At 40.5% G+C, this 16,315-nt stretch overlaps 1 protein-coding gene across 1 annotated transcript; it reads left to right on the forward strand.

The window, feature by feature from the left end:
* The first annotated feature begins 807 nt into the window (after positions 1–807).
* On the forward strand, positions 808–8,279 carry LOC123988879. Its single transcript, XM_046289637.1, has 2 exons — positions 808–2,058; positions 8,247–8,279. Exons 1-2 carry the CDS (start codon positions 808–810, stop codon positions 8,277–8,279), a joined length of 1,284 nt encoding a protein of 427 aa, XP_046145593.1.
* Positions 8,280–16,315: the final 8,036 nt, after the last annotated feature.

Consider the following 16,315-nt stretch of genomic DNA (forward strand, 5'->3'; position numbering starts at 1 on the left):
GGATGCTCCTGGACTCCGGTTCGGAGCTTTCATTCATCTCGGAAAGGACTGCAACTTTCTGATCCGGACTTCCTCGTTCCCGGTCCCATCGATATCATTCTGGGAGCCGATGTGTTCGGCCAGCTCCTCTTGCCGGAAATGGTCAAGGTTGACCAGACCGCACCAATCGCCCTCGCTACCATCTTCGGATGGGTAATTCTCGGACCCCTCGTCACCGGATCGCCTCCCGGAGAGAAGGTCGCTCTCCATGCAGCAGCTGATCATGAGCTCCACGAACTCCTCACTAAATTTTGGACTCAAGAAGAGGTTCCTTCGAAACCCTCGCAAGCCCTTACTCCGGAAGAGCAAGAATGCGAGGCACACTTCTCTCGCACCCATTCTCGAGACTCCTCCGGTCGCTACGTGGTGCGACTCCCTCTCCTGGGACCTCGGACTAACCTCGGGGACTCTTACGAGACGGCTCTTCGAGGTCTTCGACGGATTCAACGGCGCTGCACGGCCAATCAGGCGTTCGGACGCCTCTACAAGGAGTTTCTGCAGGAGTACGAAGACCTCGGACATATGCAACCAGCCCCGGAATCCTCCTTGGGCACCTCCACGATCTTTTACCTCCCACATCACGGGGTTTTAACCTCTAAGGGTTCGCAGCCGAAACTGAGGGTCGTATTCAACGGCTCCAGTGCCACCTCATCCGGGACTTCTCTCAACGACCTCATGCATACGGGTGCGAAACTGCAATTGGAGATTTCGGACGTCCTCTTGCGGTTTAGACGGTTCCGGTATGTGTTCACCACGGACATCGTAAAGATGTTTCGGCAGGTTGCTGTACATCCAGCTGATTGGGACCTCCAACGTATCCTCTGGTCGGACCCTCAAGGGAAGACGGTCAGCTACCAATTGACCACGGTCACCTATGGTACGCGATCAGCTCCATTCTTGGCGGCAAGGGCGCTGCTGCAACTCGTGCACGATGAAGGTCACCGGTACCCCCTCGCTGTGCCTCCACTCCTCAAGGGACGCTACGTGGATGACATCCTCGGTGGAGGCGACACAGCCAAGGAAGCGGAAGCAGTCGCGGTTCAGCTGACTCAGCTCTGCATGGCGGGCGGGTTCCCGCTTCAAAAATGGACCAGCAATTGTCCAGAGCTCCTCAAGGTCCTCTCCGAAGACGGCGACGCTCCTCACTCGACATTGGACTTCTCCGACATCGCCACCAAGATTCTGGGTTTATCTTGGCAACCTCGGGCGGACCACTTCTGGTTCTCCGCTGCACGGACCTTTCGGGATACGGTAACCAAACGAGCCATCCTCTCGGAAGTCGCACGCCTGTTCGATCCTCTCGGATTCCTCGCACCCCTCACAATACGAGCGAAGATTCTCCTCCAGGAGCTGTGGCTGGAACAGCTCGGATGGGACGAACCACTTCCTCCCTCCACGGCTCTCCGCTGGACAACCTTCAGAACCGAACTACAGGACCTGTCGGACCTCCACATTCCTCGTTGGCTCAACCTCACCCCGGAAGTTCGAGTTGAGATACACGGTTTCTCGGACGCCTCACAACATGCGTTGGCCGCAGTCGTATACCTTCGGATTTCGTCCTCCACATCGCCGACGGTCCTATCACTAGTCTGCGCCAAGACCAAGGTGGCGCCCCTCAAGAGGCTTACCATCCCTCGGTTAGAGTTGACGGCCGCTCTCCTCCTCGCAAGACTTGCGAGGTATGTACGGGATACCCTCGAGTTTTCCTCGGCACCGGTACACCTCTGGATGGACTCGGCTGTCGCGCTGACTTGGATCAGCCATCATCCCTCGAGATGGAAGGAGTTTGTGCGAAATAGAGTCGGGGCAATTCAAGACGCCTTACCCGGCGCTCGCTGGAAATTCATCTCAGGGCGAGATAATCCTGCAGACTGCGCATCTCGAGGTCTGACACCGACCCAACTGAAGACGCATACTCTGTGGTGGCCTGGACCGGAATGGTTACGGGCACCTCCTCATGAGTGGCCGACGGGACAGCCTATTCCTCATCCAGATGCAGCCATGGAAGAAAGACCAAAGGTACTCCACGCTGCCACCGTGGAACAACATCCGTTCCTCCTGCGGCTTCTTGAACGGTGCTCCCCCCTCCCTCGACTCCTCAGGGTTGTTGCAACGTGCCACAGGGCAGCCGCGCGCTTCCGGCGATTACCGAATTCCTCACTGAACAATCCTCTCTCTCCGAAGGACCTCGCACGTGCACAGTTTTCCCTCACGCGAGCCACTCAAGGCTTTCACTTCTCCTCTGAGCTACGGACTCTCCTCAAAGGCGGAACCCTCCCTCGAGCTCATCCCCTCTCTCGATTGACCGCCTTTGTTGACCATGATGGCATCCTCCCAGTTGGCGGCCGACTTCAGCAAGCACCTCTGGACTCTGACGCTCGACATCCGGCGATCCTTCCCCGGGAATCAATCTTGGCGGACCTCCTCATCAAGGACGCTCACCTGCGTACCCTTCACGGCGGTACGCAAGTTACACTGGCCCACCTCAGGCGATCCTACTGAACCCTCTCTCGCCTCTCTAGCCTCCTCCCGGTTATCTCGCTGGCAGCTTATCCAGCAGAAGGTGCAGCATTTTTGGACGCGCTGGGCGGCTGAGTGTCTCCACAATTATCAGACCATCTCTAAGTGGCATCATCCCTCGCATGAGCTGAAGGTGGGCTCGCTGGTGCTCCTCACGGATGAGAGGTTACCGCCATCGAAGTGGCCCCTCGCCAGGATTCTCCAGCTACACCCAGGGAAGGACGGACTCACTAGGGTGGTTACCCTCAAGACGGCGTCCTCCACTCTACAACGGCCCATTACGAAGCTGGCAGTACTACCAACCCACGACGACGTCCAGGTCTCCTCCCCTCATGGTTCGACAACGGGGTCGTCGAAGGCGGGCGGGTAATGTTGCGTGAACGCGCGTATAAAGGGTCTCCTCGTTACGCGGGGCCCGTCCGAGAGGTGCTGCCGCCTCGCGTTCTTTTTCGGGAAGTAAATTCCTCGTGCGAACGTCGCGTTCCGCGTAGCCATATTGTCTTTTGTAACCACCACGCGAACATAGAGCTCCGTACAGAATTCAAAGGTTTTGTGGGTTTGCAAGAGAATTGGTGCTATTGTAGATACAGTTTGGCTTTCCTCGACACCTCTTGTGTATTGAAAAACGGATTCCTCGGAAAAGTCGGTGTTGTGTGAATAACGGCGGTTTTCTCACCGGCTTCGTCGACAACGCCACGTGTTCGCACAGGGCTAACGGACGCCACGGTTTTGCGACCATCGGACTCCTCAAACCTGTCGGTCGCCTCGGTTCGAAACGGAATAATTGTGTGGATACCTCGTGGGAGTGGCCGAAACCTATTATTGTACAATTTAGTGATCGCGCGAACCTCGCACGGTGTAACGGCCTCCGCACACCTCCTGTGTTTTTTTTTGTTTACCTCGAGACTCTACATTTTAATAAACTGACAAAAATTCGACAACCTCGTGCATTTTTTTTGTGTTTAATTTTCTGTGTCCGGCCCTCCTCGTTCCCCTCGAAACATTATTATTATTGTATTACTTTTATTATTGTTATTTATATATTATATTACTTATCATACTTGTATCATATTATATTATATTACGAATGTTTTGATTAAATTCATTTTTATTTTCATTTAAACGCAGTAGTTATTTTGTCTTTTTAAATAGGCTCTCTTAGAATTTACCCTTCCTATATGCTGGCATTGTGATTGAAATTCAGGAATTGTCCTATACCATGAAATTCGAGCGATACACGAGACTGACGCGCCAAGATCACTGGAGAGGGGTACCGGGCGACTCAACGTTTAATGCATTAACGTATATGGAAACTTTGACGGCTTTTTTCTAGGAGAAGGGTTGATTTCCGGCACATGGTTCCTTTCAGACTTTTTATCCCCTCGATGAGCACTATACGATAAGCCAATAAAAAAGTTTGACCTTGAAATTAGGAGTCAAGGTCAATTTTGCGGTCGCTTTCTTTGACAGATCTCCACCGATCCAGAGGTGTAGAATCACCCCATATAGGTCGCGACATTTAATTTTTTTACACCCTGTACATATAATAACAGTTTCGTTATTACTATATCTACATTAGATATGAAATATACATTTAATAACAATATCATTATTACTATATCTACATCAGATGAAAATTAATATACTGATTTAATCCCACAGACCTATGTACATTTAATAACAATACCATTATTACTATATTACATCAGATGTAATGTAATATACTGATTTATTTCCACAGACCAATGTACATTTAATAACAATATCATTATTACTATATCTACATCAGATGTAATGTAATATACTGATTTATTCCCACAGACCAATGTACATTTAATAACAATATCATTATTACTATATCTTCATTAGATATAATGTAATTACTGATCACTTCCCACAGATCAATGCACAGATTGTAACATTATCGTCATTACTATATCTACAATAGATACGTTATAAACACTTAACGACAGTATCGTTATTACTATATCTGCATTAGATCTACTGCAATATACTGATTCCTTCCCACAGATCAATGTACATTGAATAACAGTATCATTTATACTATATCTACATTGGATATAAGTATAATATACTGACCCTTCCCACAGATCAATGTAATTTGGTAACAATATGATTATTACCATATCTACAATAGATATAATGTAATATACTGATCCCTTCCCACAGATCAATGTACATATAATAACAGTTTCGTTATTACTATATCTACATATATATATGATAATGATACCTTTCCACAGATCAATGTATATAAAGCTAGGTTATACTACTCTAATTAGATATGGTTAATTACATTTAATAACAATATCATTATTACTATATCTACATCAGATGTACTGATAAATACTGATTGATTCCCCACAGACCAATGTACATTTAATAACAATATCATTATTACTATATTTTCCTTAGATATAATGTAATATACTGATCACTTCCCACAGATCAATGCACAGATTGTAACATTATCGTCATTACTATATCTACATTAGATATGTAATAAACACTTCATAACAGTATCGTTATTACTATATCTACATTAGATCTACTGCAATATACTGATTCCTTCCCACAGATCAATGTAATTTTGGTAACAATATGATTATTACTATATCTACAATAGATATAATGTAATATACTGATCCCTTCCCACAGATCAATGTACATATAATAACAGTTACTTTATTACTATGTCCACAATAGATATAATCTAACATACTGATACATTCCCACAGATCAATGTACATATAATAACAATATCATTATTACTATATCTACATCAGATGAAATTTAATATACTGATTTAATCCCACAGACCAATGTACATTTAATGACAATACCATTATTACTATATCTACATTAGATATAATGTAATATACTAATACCTTCCCACAGATCAATGTACATATAATAACAGCATCGTTATTACTATATCTACATTAGATATGTAATATACATTTTATAATAATATCCTTATTACTATATCTACATCAGATGAAATTTAATATACTGATTTAATCCCACAGACCAATGTACATTGAATACCAATATCATTATTACTATATCTACATCAGATGTAATGTAATATACTGATTTAATCCCACAGACCAATGTACATTTACTAACAATATCATTATTACTACATCTTCTTTAGATATAATGTAGTATACTGATCACTTCCCACAGATCACTGCACAGATTGTAACATTATCGTCATTACTATATCTACATTAGATATTAATAAACACTTCATAACAGTATCGTTATTACTATATCTACATTAGATCTACTGCAATATACTGATTCCTTCCCACAGATCAATGTACATTGAATAACAGTATCATTTATACTATACCTACATTGGATATAATGTAATATACTGATCCCTTCCCGCAGATCAATGTAATTTTGGGTATAAACATCGTTATTACTATATCTACAATAGATATAATGTAATATACTGATACCTTCCCACAGATCAATGTACATATAATAACAGTATCGTTATTACTATATCTATATTAGATATGTAATATACAGTTAATAACAATATCATTATTACTATATCTACATTAGATATAATGTAATATACTGATCCCTTCCCACAGATCAATGTGCATATAATAACAGTTTCGTTATTACTATGTCCATACTGATACCTACTGATACCTTCGGACAGAACAATGTACATAATAACAGTAGCGTAATTACTATATCTACATTAGGTATGTAATATGCATTTAATAACAATATCATTATTGCTATATCTACATCAGATGTAATGTAGTATACTGATTTATTCCCACAGACCAATTTACATTAAGAACAATGTCATTATTACTATAGCTTCATTAGATATAAATGTAATATACTGATCACTTCCCACAGATCAATGCACAGATCGTATCATTATTGTCATTACTATATCTACATTAGATACATAATAAACAATTAATAACAGTGTCGGTACTACTGTATCTACATTAGATCCACTGCAATATACTGATTCCTTCCCACAGATCAATGTACATTGAATACCAGTATCATTTATACTATATCTACATTGGATATAATGTAATATACTGCTCCATTCCCACAGATCAATGTAATTTTGGTAACAATATCATTATTACTATATCTACATTAGATATAATGTAATATACTGATCACTTCCCACAGATCAATGCACAGATTGTAACATTATTGTCACTACTACATTAGATATGTAATAAACACTTAATAACAGTATCGTTATTACTATATGTACATTAGATCTACTGCAATATACTGATTCCTTCCCACAGATCAATGTACATAGAATAACAGTATCATTTATACTATACGTACATTGGATATAATGTAATACACAGATGCCTTCCCACAGATCAATGTAATTTTGGTAACAGTATCATTATTACTATATCTACATTAGAATATAATGTAATATACTGCTTACCTTTCCCACAGATCGATGTACATATAATAACAGTATCGTTATTACTATATCTACATTAGATATGTTAATATTACCATTTAAGGATCAATATTCATTATTACTATATCCTACATCAGATGATGAAATTTAATTATTACTGATATTGAATCCCACAGACCCAATGTACATTGAATAATAATATCATTATTACTATATCTACATAGATGTAATGTAATATACTGAATTTTATTCCCACAGATCCAGTACATACAATATACAGTTTCGTTCTTACTATATTACATTACATATGTAATATACATTTAATAACAATATCATTATTATCTATATGTACATCAGGAAGATATTTAATATACGGATTTAATCCCACAGACCAATTGTACATTGAATATAATATCATTATTAATATATCTACATCAGATGTAATGTAATATACTGATCTCTACCCACAGATCAATGTACATATAATAACAGTAACGTTATTACTATATCTACATTAGGTATGTAATATACATTTAATAACAATATCATTATTACTATATCTACATTAGATATAATGTTATAGAATGATCCCTTCCCACCGATCAATGTACATATAATGGCAGTATCGTTATTACTATATCTCCATTTGATATGTAATATACATTTAAGAACAATATCATTATTAATATATCTACATCAGATGTAATGTAATATACTGATTTAATCCCACAGACCAATGTACATTTAATAACAATATCATTATTACTATGTCTTCTTTAGATATAATGTGATATACTGATCACGTCCCACAGATCAATGCACAGATTGTAACATTATCGTCATTACTATATCTACATTAGATATGTAATATACATTTAATAACAATATCATTATTACTATATCTACATCAGATGAAATTTAATATACTGATTTATCCGACAGACCAATGTACATTTAATAACAATATCATTATTGCTATATCTACATTAGATATAATGTAATATAATGATAGCTTCCCACCCATCAATGGTACATATATGGCAGTATCGTTATTACCAATCTACATTACATGTAATATACAGTTTAATACAATATCATTATACTATATCTACATCAGATATTATGTAAGATATCGATTTATTCCCACAGACCAATGTACATTTAATAACAATATCAGTATTGCTGTATCTACATCAGATGTAATTTATATACTTGATTCATCACACAGATCATGGACAATATAATAACAGTTGCGTTGTGACTATATCTTCTTTAGATATAATAGTAATATACTGATCACTTCCCACAGATCAATGCACAGATTGTAACATTATCGTCATTACTATATCTACATTAGATATGTAATATAAACACTTAATAACAGTATCGTTATTACTATATCTACATTAGATCTACTGCAATATACTGATTCCTTCCCACAGATTCAATGTACATTGAATAACAGTATCATTTATACTATATCTACATTGGTTACAATGAAATATACTGATCCCTTCCCACAGATCAATGTAATTTTGGTACAATATCATTATTACTATATCTACATTAGATAGAACGTAATATACTGATACCTTCCCACAGATCAATGTTACATATAATGGCAGTATCGTTATTACTATATCTACATTAGATATGTAATATACATTTAATAACAATATCATTATTACTATATCTACATCAGATGTAATGTAATATACGGATTTAATCCCACAGAGCGATGTACATTTAATAACAATCTCATTATTACTATATCTTCTTTAGATATAATGTAATATACTGATCACTTCCCACAGATCAATGTACATATAATAACAGTACCGTTACTACTATATCTACATTAGATATGTAATATACATTTATAACAATATCATTATTTCTATATCTACTTCAGATGAAATTTAATATACTTATTAATCACACGACCAATGTACATTTAATAACAATACCATTATTACTATATCTACATCAGATGTTATGTAATATACTGATTTAATCCCACAGACCAATGTACATTTAATTACAATATCATTATTACTATATCTACATGAGATATAATGTAATATAATGATCCCTTCCCACTGATCAATGTACATATAACGGCAGTATCGTTATTACTATATCTACGGTTGATATGTAATATACACTTAATAACAATATCGTTATTACTATATCTACATTAGATATGTAATATAAATTTAATAACAATATCATTATTACTATATGTACATCAGATGAAATTTAATATACGGATTTAATCCCACGGAACAATGTACATTTAATAACAATACCATTATTACTATATCTACATCAGATGCAATTTAGTATACTGATTTAATCCCACAGATCAAATTACATATAATAACAGTTTCGTTATTACTATATCTACATTAGATATGTAATATACATTTAATAACAATCATTATTACTATATCTACATCAGATGTAATTTAATATACTGATTTAATCCCATAGATCAATGTACATATAATAACAGTTTCGTTATTACTATATCTACATTAGATATAATGTAATATACTGATACCTTCCCACAGATCGATGTACATATAATAACAGTATCGTTATTACTATATCTACATTAGATATGTAATATACATTTAAGGATAATATCATTATTACTATATCTACATCAGATATTATGTAATATACTGATTTAATCCCACAGACCAATGTACATTTAATTACAATATCATTATTACTATATCTACATTAGATATAATGTAATATAATGATACCTTCCCACAGATCGATGTGCATATAATAACAGTATCGTTATTACTATTGTAACCGTACATTCGTACAGTTACATAGTATAAAACAAGTAGTATAGATTTTTCTTGGGAGATCGGAACTATAGCGATGGTATGTGCTATCCCTACTTATTTTTCAAAGTGGAGCGCGTGCGCGGATCCCCTCCTTCGAACGCCGGATCGAAGGAGCTCAGTGTCGATCCATCGATCGACACTCTGGTCCCAAACGACAAGCCGAACGGACGCTTTCACCTACGGCTCCCTTCCAAGAGACAACCGTCTAAAGATTGCGATCCAGCAAGTCGTGACTAGAGCCCGAGCTTGGACACCTCCCTTTCATTAAGTAGTGGCCTTCTATCTTGGGACTCAGCACCCTCGAAAGATCGCCCTACACAGGCATATCCGAGACGACGTTGACTCCTAGGGAAACCTAGTCGAGCCATCCTCGTTTTGCTTGTGCTCTGGCAATTTTACATTGCAATTTGGAGGGCCGTGATCTCGCTCTTGGCAGTCTTAATTTCTTCCTTGAGTACGCTTCGTACTCCAGGAAGAACGTTGACGGATTCCGGCAAATCCACGGTTATCGGATTCTCTTAAATACACGTATTTCAGTCTGCAAAGGAGTCGAGGGTCGGGACGTAGTGCGCGACCTTCTCAACCTTTGATTGTGACTGAAATCGTGAAGTCAGTGCCCCTGTCGATCTGAGGTTCGCAGGTGAAAACCTCGCTGAACCGGAAGTATCCTCGGAATCCACTGGCTCGCCATTCTGCGATTTAAGAGACGCGTAAAAGTTAATATTTCGCTGCACGGTTAATAAATTCAAACGTTCCTCTCTTGCCTATGCGTTCCACGATCACGCGACCTTCGTGCGTCGTGATTTCGGTATGTGTTTCCGAAACAAATCGAGCGAACAATAACTCGTCCTTGGCGAAAGACGTTTGAATCGTAGACGACCAACGAAATTTTGTAACCGTTGTGTATATATTACTTTTCGCATTCCGAGCAGGGTCACGATTTTGCGTTCGGATACTTTGCGTTATTCTTTTCATATATTTTCTCATATTTCTTAAAATGCGTTATTCAACCAGTCATTTTTCCGTATAAATGAAGACTGAGTTTTTTGAGTCGCGTTAAAGTCGCTCGACTGGTTGAGATTTTTCTTTACGTTATATTTTCTTATATTACTTTATATTCTATTATAATTATTCCGTGAGATTTAAATGCGTTATTCAACCAGTCATTTTTCCGTATTAAAAGAAGACTGAGTTTTTGGGTCGCGTTAAAGTCGCTCGACTGGTTGAAATCTTTTCTTTTGCGTTACCATTTTTTTTTTGTTACACTTTCGATTCGTGTGAATCCGATCTGCGTGCTTATTGACGATCAATCTAGTCAAGTTCGTTGTATATTATATTTACCTAATCTGCGCGTCTATTGAACACATTAGATGAGAATTGCGTTCCGTTGATTGTTGAACGCGTAAACTGCCATAATATTTGCGGTGCTACTACCATTCTGTGATCGGCTATTTTGCCATACTTCAATCACCATCTTTCTGAATAAATCGATATTTTCTTTTTTACACCGCAAAACTACGTCTCGTTACTGACTTCACCGTTCCTTCTGCCTTCGTGAACGGGCAGCGAACGCGAACCACTCCTTGAGACGCGTAGGGGAAATCGTACGCTCGTACTCCTCGCGGTATCTTCTCCTTCGCATAAGTAGCGAAAGAATCAAACGTAACATTTGGCGCCCAACTAAGGGGCAGAATACGGTGACCAGTAATTTAGTAAAATGCCAAAAGAGACGCGGGCGAACACGCGCAAGCAACAAGATGCGTCACGGGACGAATCATTAGATTCGGACGACCGAACGGACCAAACAATTAGCTCTGCGCTATTCGGAGGCTCGCGAATTCAGAGATCACCGATTGTGACAGCTACATTACCCGATAAAACAAGGGATAATCCGCCGGCAACTGCTCCATCTAAAACAGGGGAAACGGGCGCGACATTAGATAGTATTTCCAACTTACTTATCGGCCTCACCGAAAAACAAGACAGGCAAGAGGCAAAATTAGCCCAATTACAGAAAACCTTGTCTGAGCGGATTGATTCACAGATTAGACAACAAGGGGAAGAGTTATTCCAATCTTTAACTCAGATTCGAACAGAGGTCCGGGAAGACATCCTAGGTTTCCAAACCAGATTAGCAGAGTTGAACGTGGCGAGTCAACAAGCCACGAGCGCGAATAATATGCAATCGCGACGCATTCTTTCAACCGGTTCTCGTGTTGAATCTCGCTCCTCATCAGAAAGACCGTTTCGGGTGAAACCTCAACTTCCATCGTTTGAGGGCACCTCAAAAGAACGTCCTCCCAAATTTCTTCGGGAATTAGAACGTTTTGTTAGAATTTCACGCGTTCAGGAGGATGAAATGCGGCTTATAATCGATCAAGCCCTCAAAGGAGTGGCAAGCGATTGGTGGGATTTAGTTTCGGGAGAGATTCGCACCTGGGATGATTTTGCGTGCGGATTCCTGTCCCAATTTTGGAGCACGACTGTGCAACGTAAAATTCGAACTAACCTGGAAACGGGTTATTATCGGGATGACTCGGGAATAACGAGAGTCACGTATGCCATGCGTTTAATTGGGGATGCGAGGGACCTGACACCGCGTCGAAGCGACGATGAAATCGTCCAAGTATTGGCTCGACATTTCACCCAAGCAGTCCACGATTCGGTAACCGCGCAGAACATCACGACAGTCGATGCTTTTCTTACACTACTCGACCGATGGGACAACGGAGGAACAGTCAACCGATCGCGTGCCCAAACACACGAATGGCAACGATTTGACCGAGCAAGACCACCAATTGCTCAGCAAAATAATGCTCAGCAGAACATCGCTCCGAGAAATCCGATGTATGGAAACAGGGGATTTCCCCAACGCGACAACTCCGGACCCAGGGAAGGGCCACGAGACCAGCCAAGACAACCACCAATGGCTCAAGACACTCGACCAAGACGGGATCAGACACCAGTAAGGGTCAGAATTTCTGAGGTGACTCCCGAAATTCAACCGGAAGTCACCGAGCAACCCGATGAAATCTCGGAAGAATCGGGAAACGAACAATGAGCGTTCCTGTGAACGAACTGGACTCCTCCCCGACGAAAGTTCAAGGAACCTCCTCTAAAACAGAGAAGGGGAAAATCACCACATTGTTCCCAGATCTGCGTGAAGAACTAGCAGCAAGCGACCCCGGCGTGAAGAAAGACCATAAAATCGTCACTGGTCAAAGTCCTGAAGTGAAAATCTTCATTCAGGATATCCCAGTGAATGCACTCGTGGACACCGGTAGTATGGTTACGGTAATGTCGGAAGCATGGTTCGATCAACATCTGTTCCAATTAAATAAATGTCCATCATTACCGATCAGCAGCAGCTTTGTCATAGGAGCAACAGGATCGAAATCGGCTCGCCTCAAAAAGCAGATCCTTGCCACGATCCGATTTAAAAACACCCAATTCCTTGTTCCCATGATTATTGTTCCAAATTTAATCCATGATGTCATCCTTGGAATCGACACATTAAGAGCTATAAAATCCAAAATTGACCTTGAAGAAGATCTGTTGAAGGTTATCATCAGAGAAAAAGAAGAGCAAATCACAATGGCTCCGTGTGATGAAGACGAAGCACCCAATCTTGACGTCAATCGACTAACAAGTCCGCAAACAATTGCTCAATCTGATGCGATATCAATCAGAGAAAGAATAAGGCAGAAAATCGCCTCTTGCAATATTCCAACAATGCAACAGGAACAATTGGTGGACGTGTTAGCAAAACACCCTGACATCTGGAGAGAGAATCCAGGCCGCGTTGGATGCTACCAACATGAATTAATCGTCAACGAGGATGTACCCTTTGTACAACGAACGTATCCAATTCCGATGAAATACCTTGAGCACGCGGATGAAGAAATCAAGAAGATGCTCGAATATAACATCGTTCAGCCTTCTAACAGTCCGTACATTAATCCGCTGGTTCCGGTTATTAAGAAAAACGGAAGCATCAGACTGTGTTTGGATGCGCGCATGCTGAATCGAACATTGCTGGGTGATCATGAAATGTCAGAGACAATCGACGCGATATTCCAACGTTTTCCAAAAATCGCGTATGTATCAAGTATTGACTTGATCAATAGTTTTTGGCAGGTTCCTCTCACCCCCAATTCGCGCAAATACACAGCCTTTTTATACCGCGGCCAATGTTACGAGTTTGTAGTCACTCCGTTTGGCTTGAAAACAAGTAGCGCGAGTCTCGTTCGTGCCCTAAGATTGGTATTGGTAGGAATGGAGTCGTCTATCATAAATTTTATCGATGATATCTTGTGTGTTTCATCCTCTTTTGACGAGCATGTCAAACATCTGGCAAGATTGTGTAAGCGTCTTCATGAACACAACCTCACTATCAACCTCGACAAATGTCAGTTTCTAGCTCGTGAAACCACGTTTCTTGGACACATATTATCCGCAGATGGAATCCGACAGGACTCACAAAAGCTCTCGTGCATTCGAGACTTTCCACCGCCTCGTAATGTTAAACAGCTTCGTGGTTTTCTGGGATTGATAAATTTTTATAGCAAATTTGCTGAACACCACGCGGAAATAATTACACCCCTATTAGGACTATTAAAGAAAGGCGCTCGATGGGAATGGTCACAAAAAATGGAAGAAGCTTTTCAACAAGCTAAAGAGGTATTTTGCGAAACAGTAGTTCTCCAATTTCCCGATCCAAAACGCGATTATTACTTATCGACAGATGCTAGTTTCTCTGCTCTGGGAGCTGTTTTGGCTCAGAAAGATGACCAGGGCAATCTTAGACCGATCTCATTCGCTAGTAGGACTTTAAAAGGTGCTGAATTAGCATATTTTACAACAGAGAAAGAATTACTCGCGATTGTTTGGGCATTAAATAAATTTAAGACCTATCTATACGGGGCACACATCATCTTGACTAACGATCATCATGCTCTGACTTTTTTGATGAGCAGTCGTTTCCTAAACCAACGTCTCACGCGATGGATTCTATCGATACAAGACTATTCTATGGAAGTCCAACATTGTCCTGGCAAGGACAATGTCCCGGCCGATTGTATGAGCAGATTAGATCAATCAGCTCCGGATACAGAATCACGCCACGAAAAACGAATTCCGATTTTGGCTGCTTTGGCCAGGGATTTGTCTAAAGAATTGTTAGAATTCTTTAACAACATACCAGCGTTTCAGGCGAAAGATCCGAAGCTTGCTCAAATCATACGAATGGTCAATGAAAACTCCGACAAAGTCCTCGAAAAATACCGCATCGCTAATGGAATTTTATTTCATAAAAATCGTACGCAAAAATGGAACTGCGTCGTTCCAAGTAATAAAATATCGTTATTGATTCGAGAGATACATGAAGTCTATGCTCATCCTAGCAGCGACAAGTGTATCTGAAAGATTCTATTTTCCAAAATTAGCGAGAACCATCCGTAAATACATCTCCACGTGTGACCACTGTCAACGGGTAAAAATCCCTACACAGGCAATTCACGCGGATATGCAGACGATTATTCCACACGCTCCGTTAGAATTGATTTCCCTTGATTTTTATGGACCCTTGCCGACCGCGAGAGGGGGGTATAAATATCTGGCGGTGTTTGAAGACGTATTCACAAAATATGTCAAATTATACCCGCTACGGCGAGCAACAGCAAATGCGACAATCAATCGGATAGTAAAAGAATTAATCCCGGAGTGCGGAAAGCCGCATCGTATAATAACGGATAATGGGACGCAATTCACATCAAAACGGTGGGGGGACGCGTTAAAAGAGTTAGAAATTCGACACACGCTATCGTCAATAAGGCACCCCCAAAGTAACCTCGTAGAAAGGGTGAACCGCGAGATAGGGCGCATGTTTCGAACGTTAATTAAAAACAAATATTCCACCTGGTTAAAATGGGTAAAAACGATCGAGACGTGTTGCAACGAATTGCACCACGACAGTACGGGATTCACTCCGTTTGAATTAATGAAGAAGAAGCCGCCCAATCGACCATGGGAAAAATGGTTCGCCACTGACCCCATACCAGATGACCAGGGGACTCACCACCATACCAAACTACGACTCGCTCGTGGCAATATGACGAAAAAAGCTGCGAAACGAATGGAACGTGCAAATCGCGGACGCGTCGCATATCCGTTCAAATAAAATGACCTCGTATTCATCAAGGCAAACCCGGTATCCAATGCCGCGGATCGAGAGATCGCAAAATTCTTCCATCTGTTTGAAGGGCCCTATAAAATCACAAAAATCAAAGGACCGGCAACATATGAATTGCGTCACCCGGAAACGGGAAAGGTAAAGGGCACATTCCACGCATCAAATTTGCGACCATACCGGCATCCCTTCCAGGAGGCGGCAGCCACCTAAGATCGATCTGGAGGGGAAAATATCGATCTCGCC

This window comes from Osmia bicornis, unplaced genomic scaffold, assembly GCF_907164935.1.
Source record: "Osmia bicornis bicornis unplaced genomic scaffold, iOsmBic2.1, whole genome shotgun sequence".
Lineage (NCBI taxonomy): Eukaryota > Metazoa > Arthropoda > Insecta > Hymenoptera > Megachilidae > Osmia > Osmia bicornis.

Coding starts and splice junctions, on each gene's coding strand:
- LOC123988879 (XM_046289637.1), top strand. CDS start 808: ATGTTTCGGCAGGTTGCTGTACATCCAGCTGATTGGGACCTCCAACGT. Junction 2,059..8,246: donor CCATGGAAGAAAGACCAAAG/GTACTCCACGCT, acceptor TTCATCACACAG/ATCATGGACAATATAATAAC.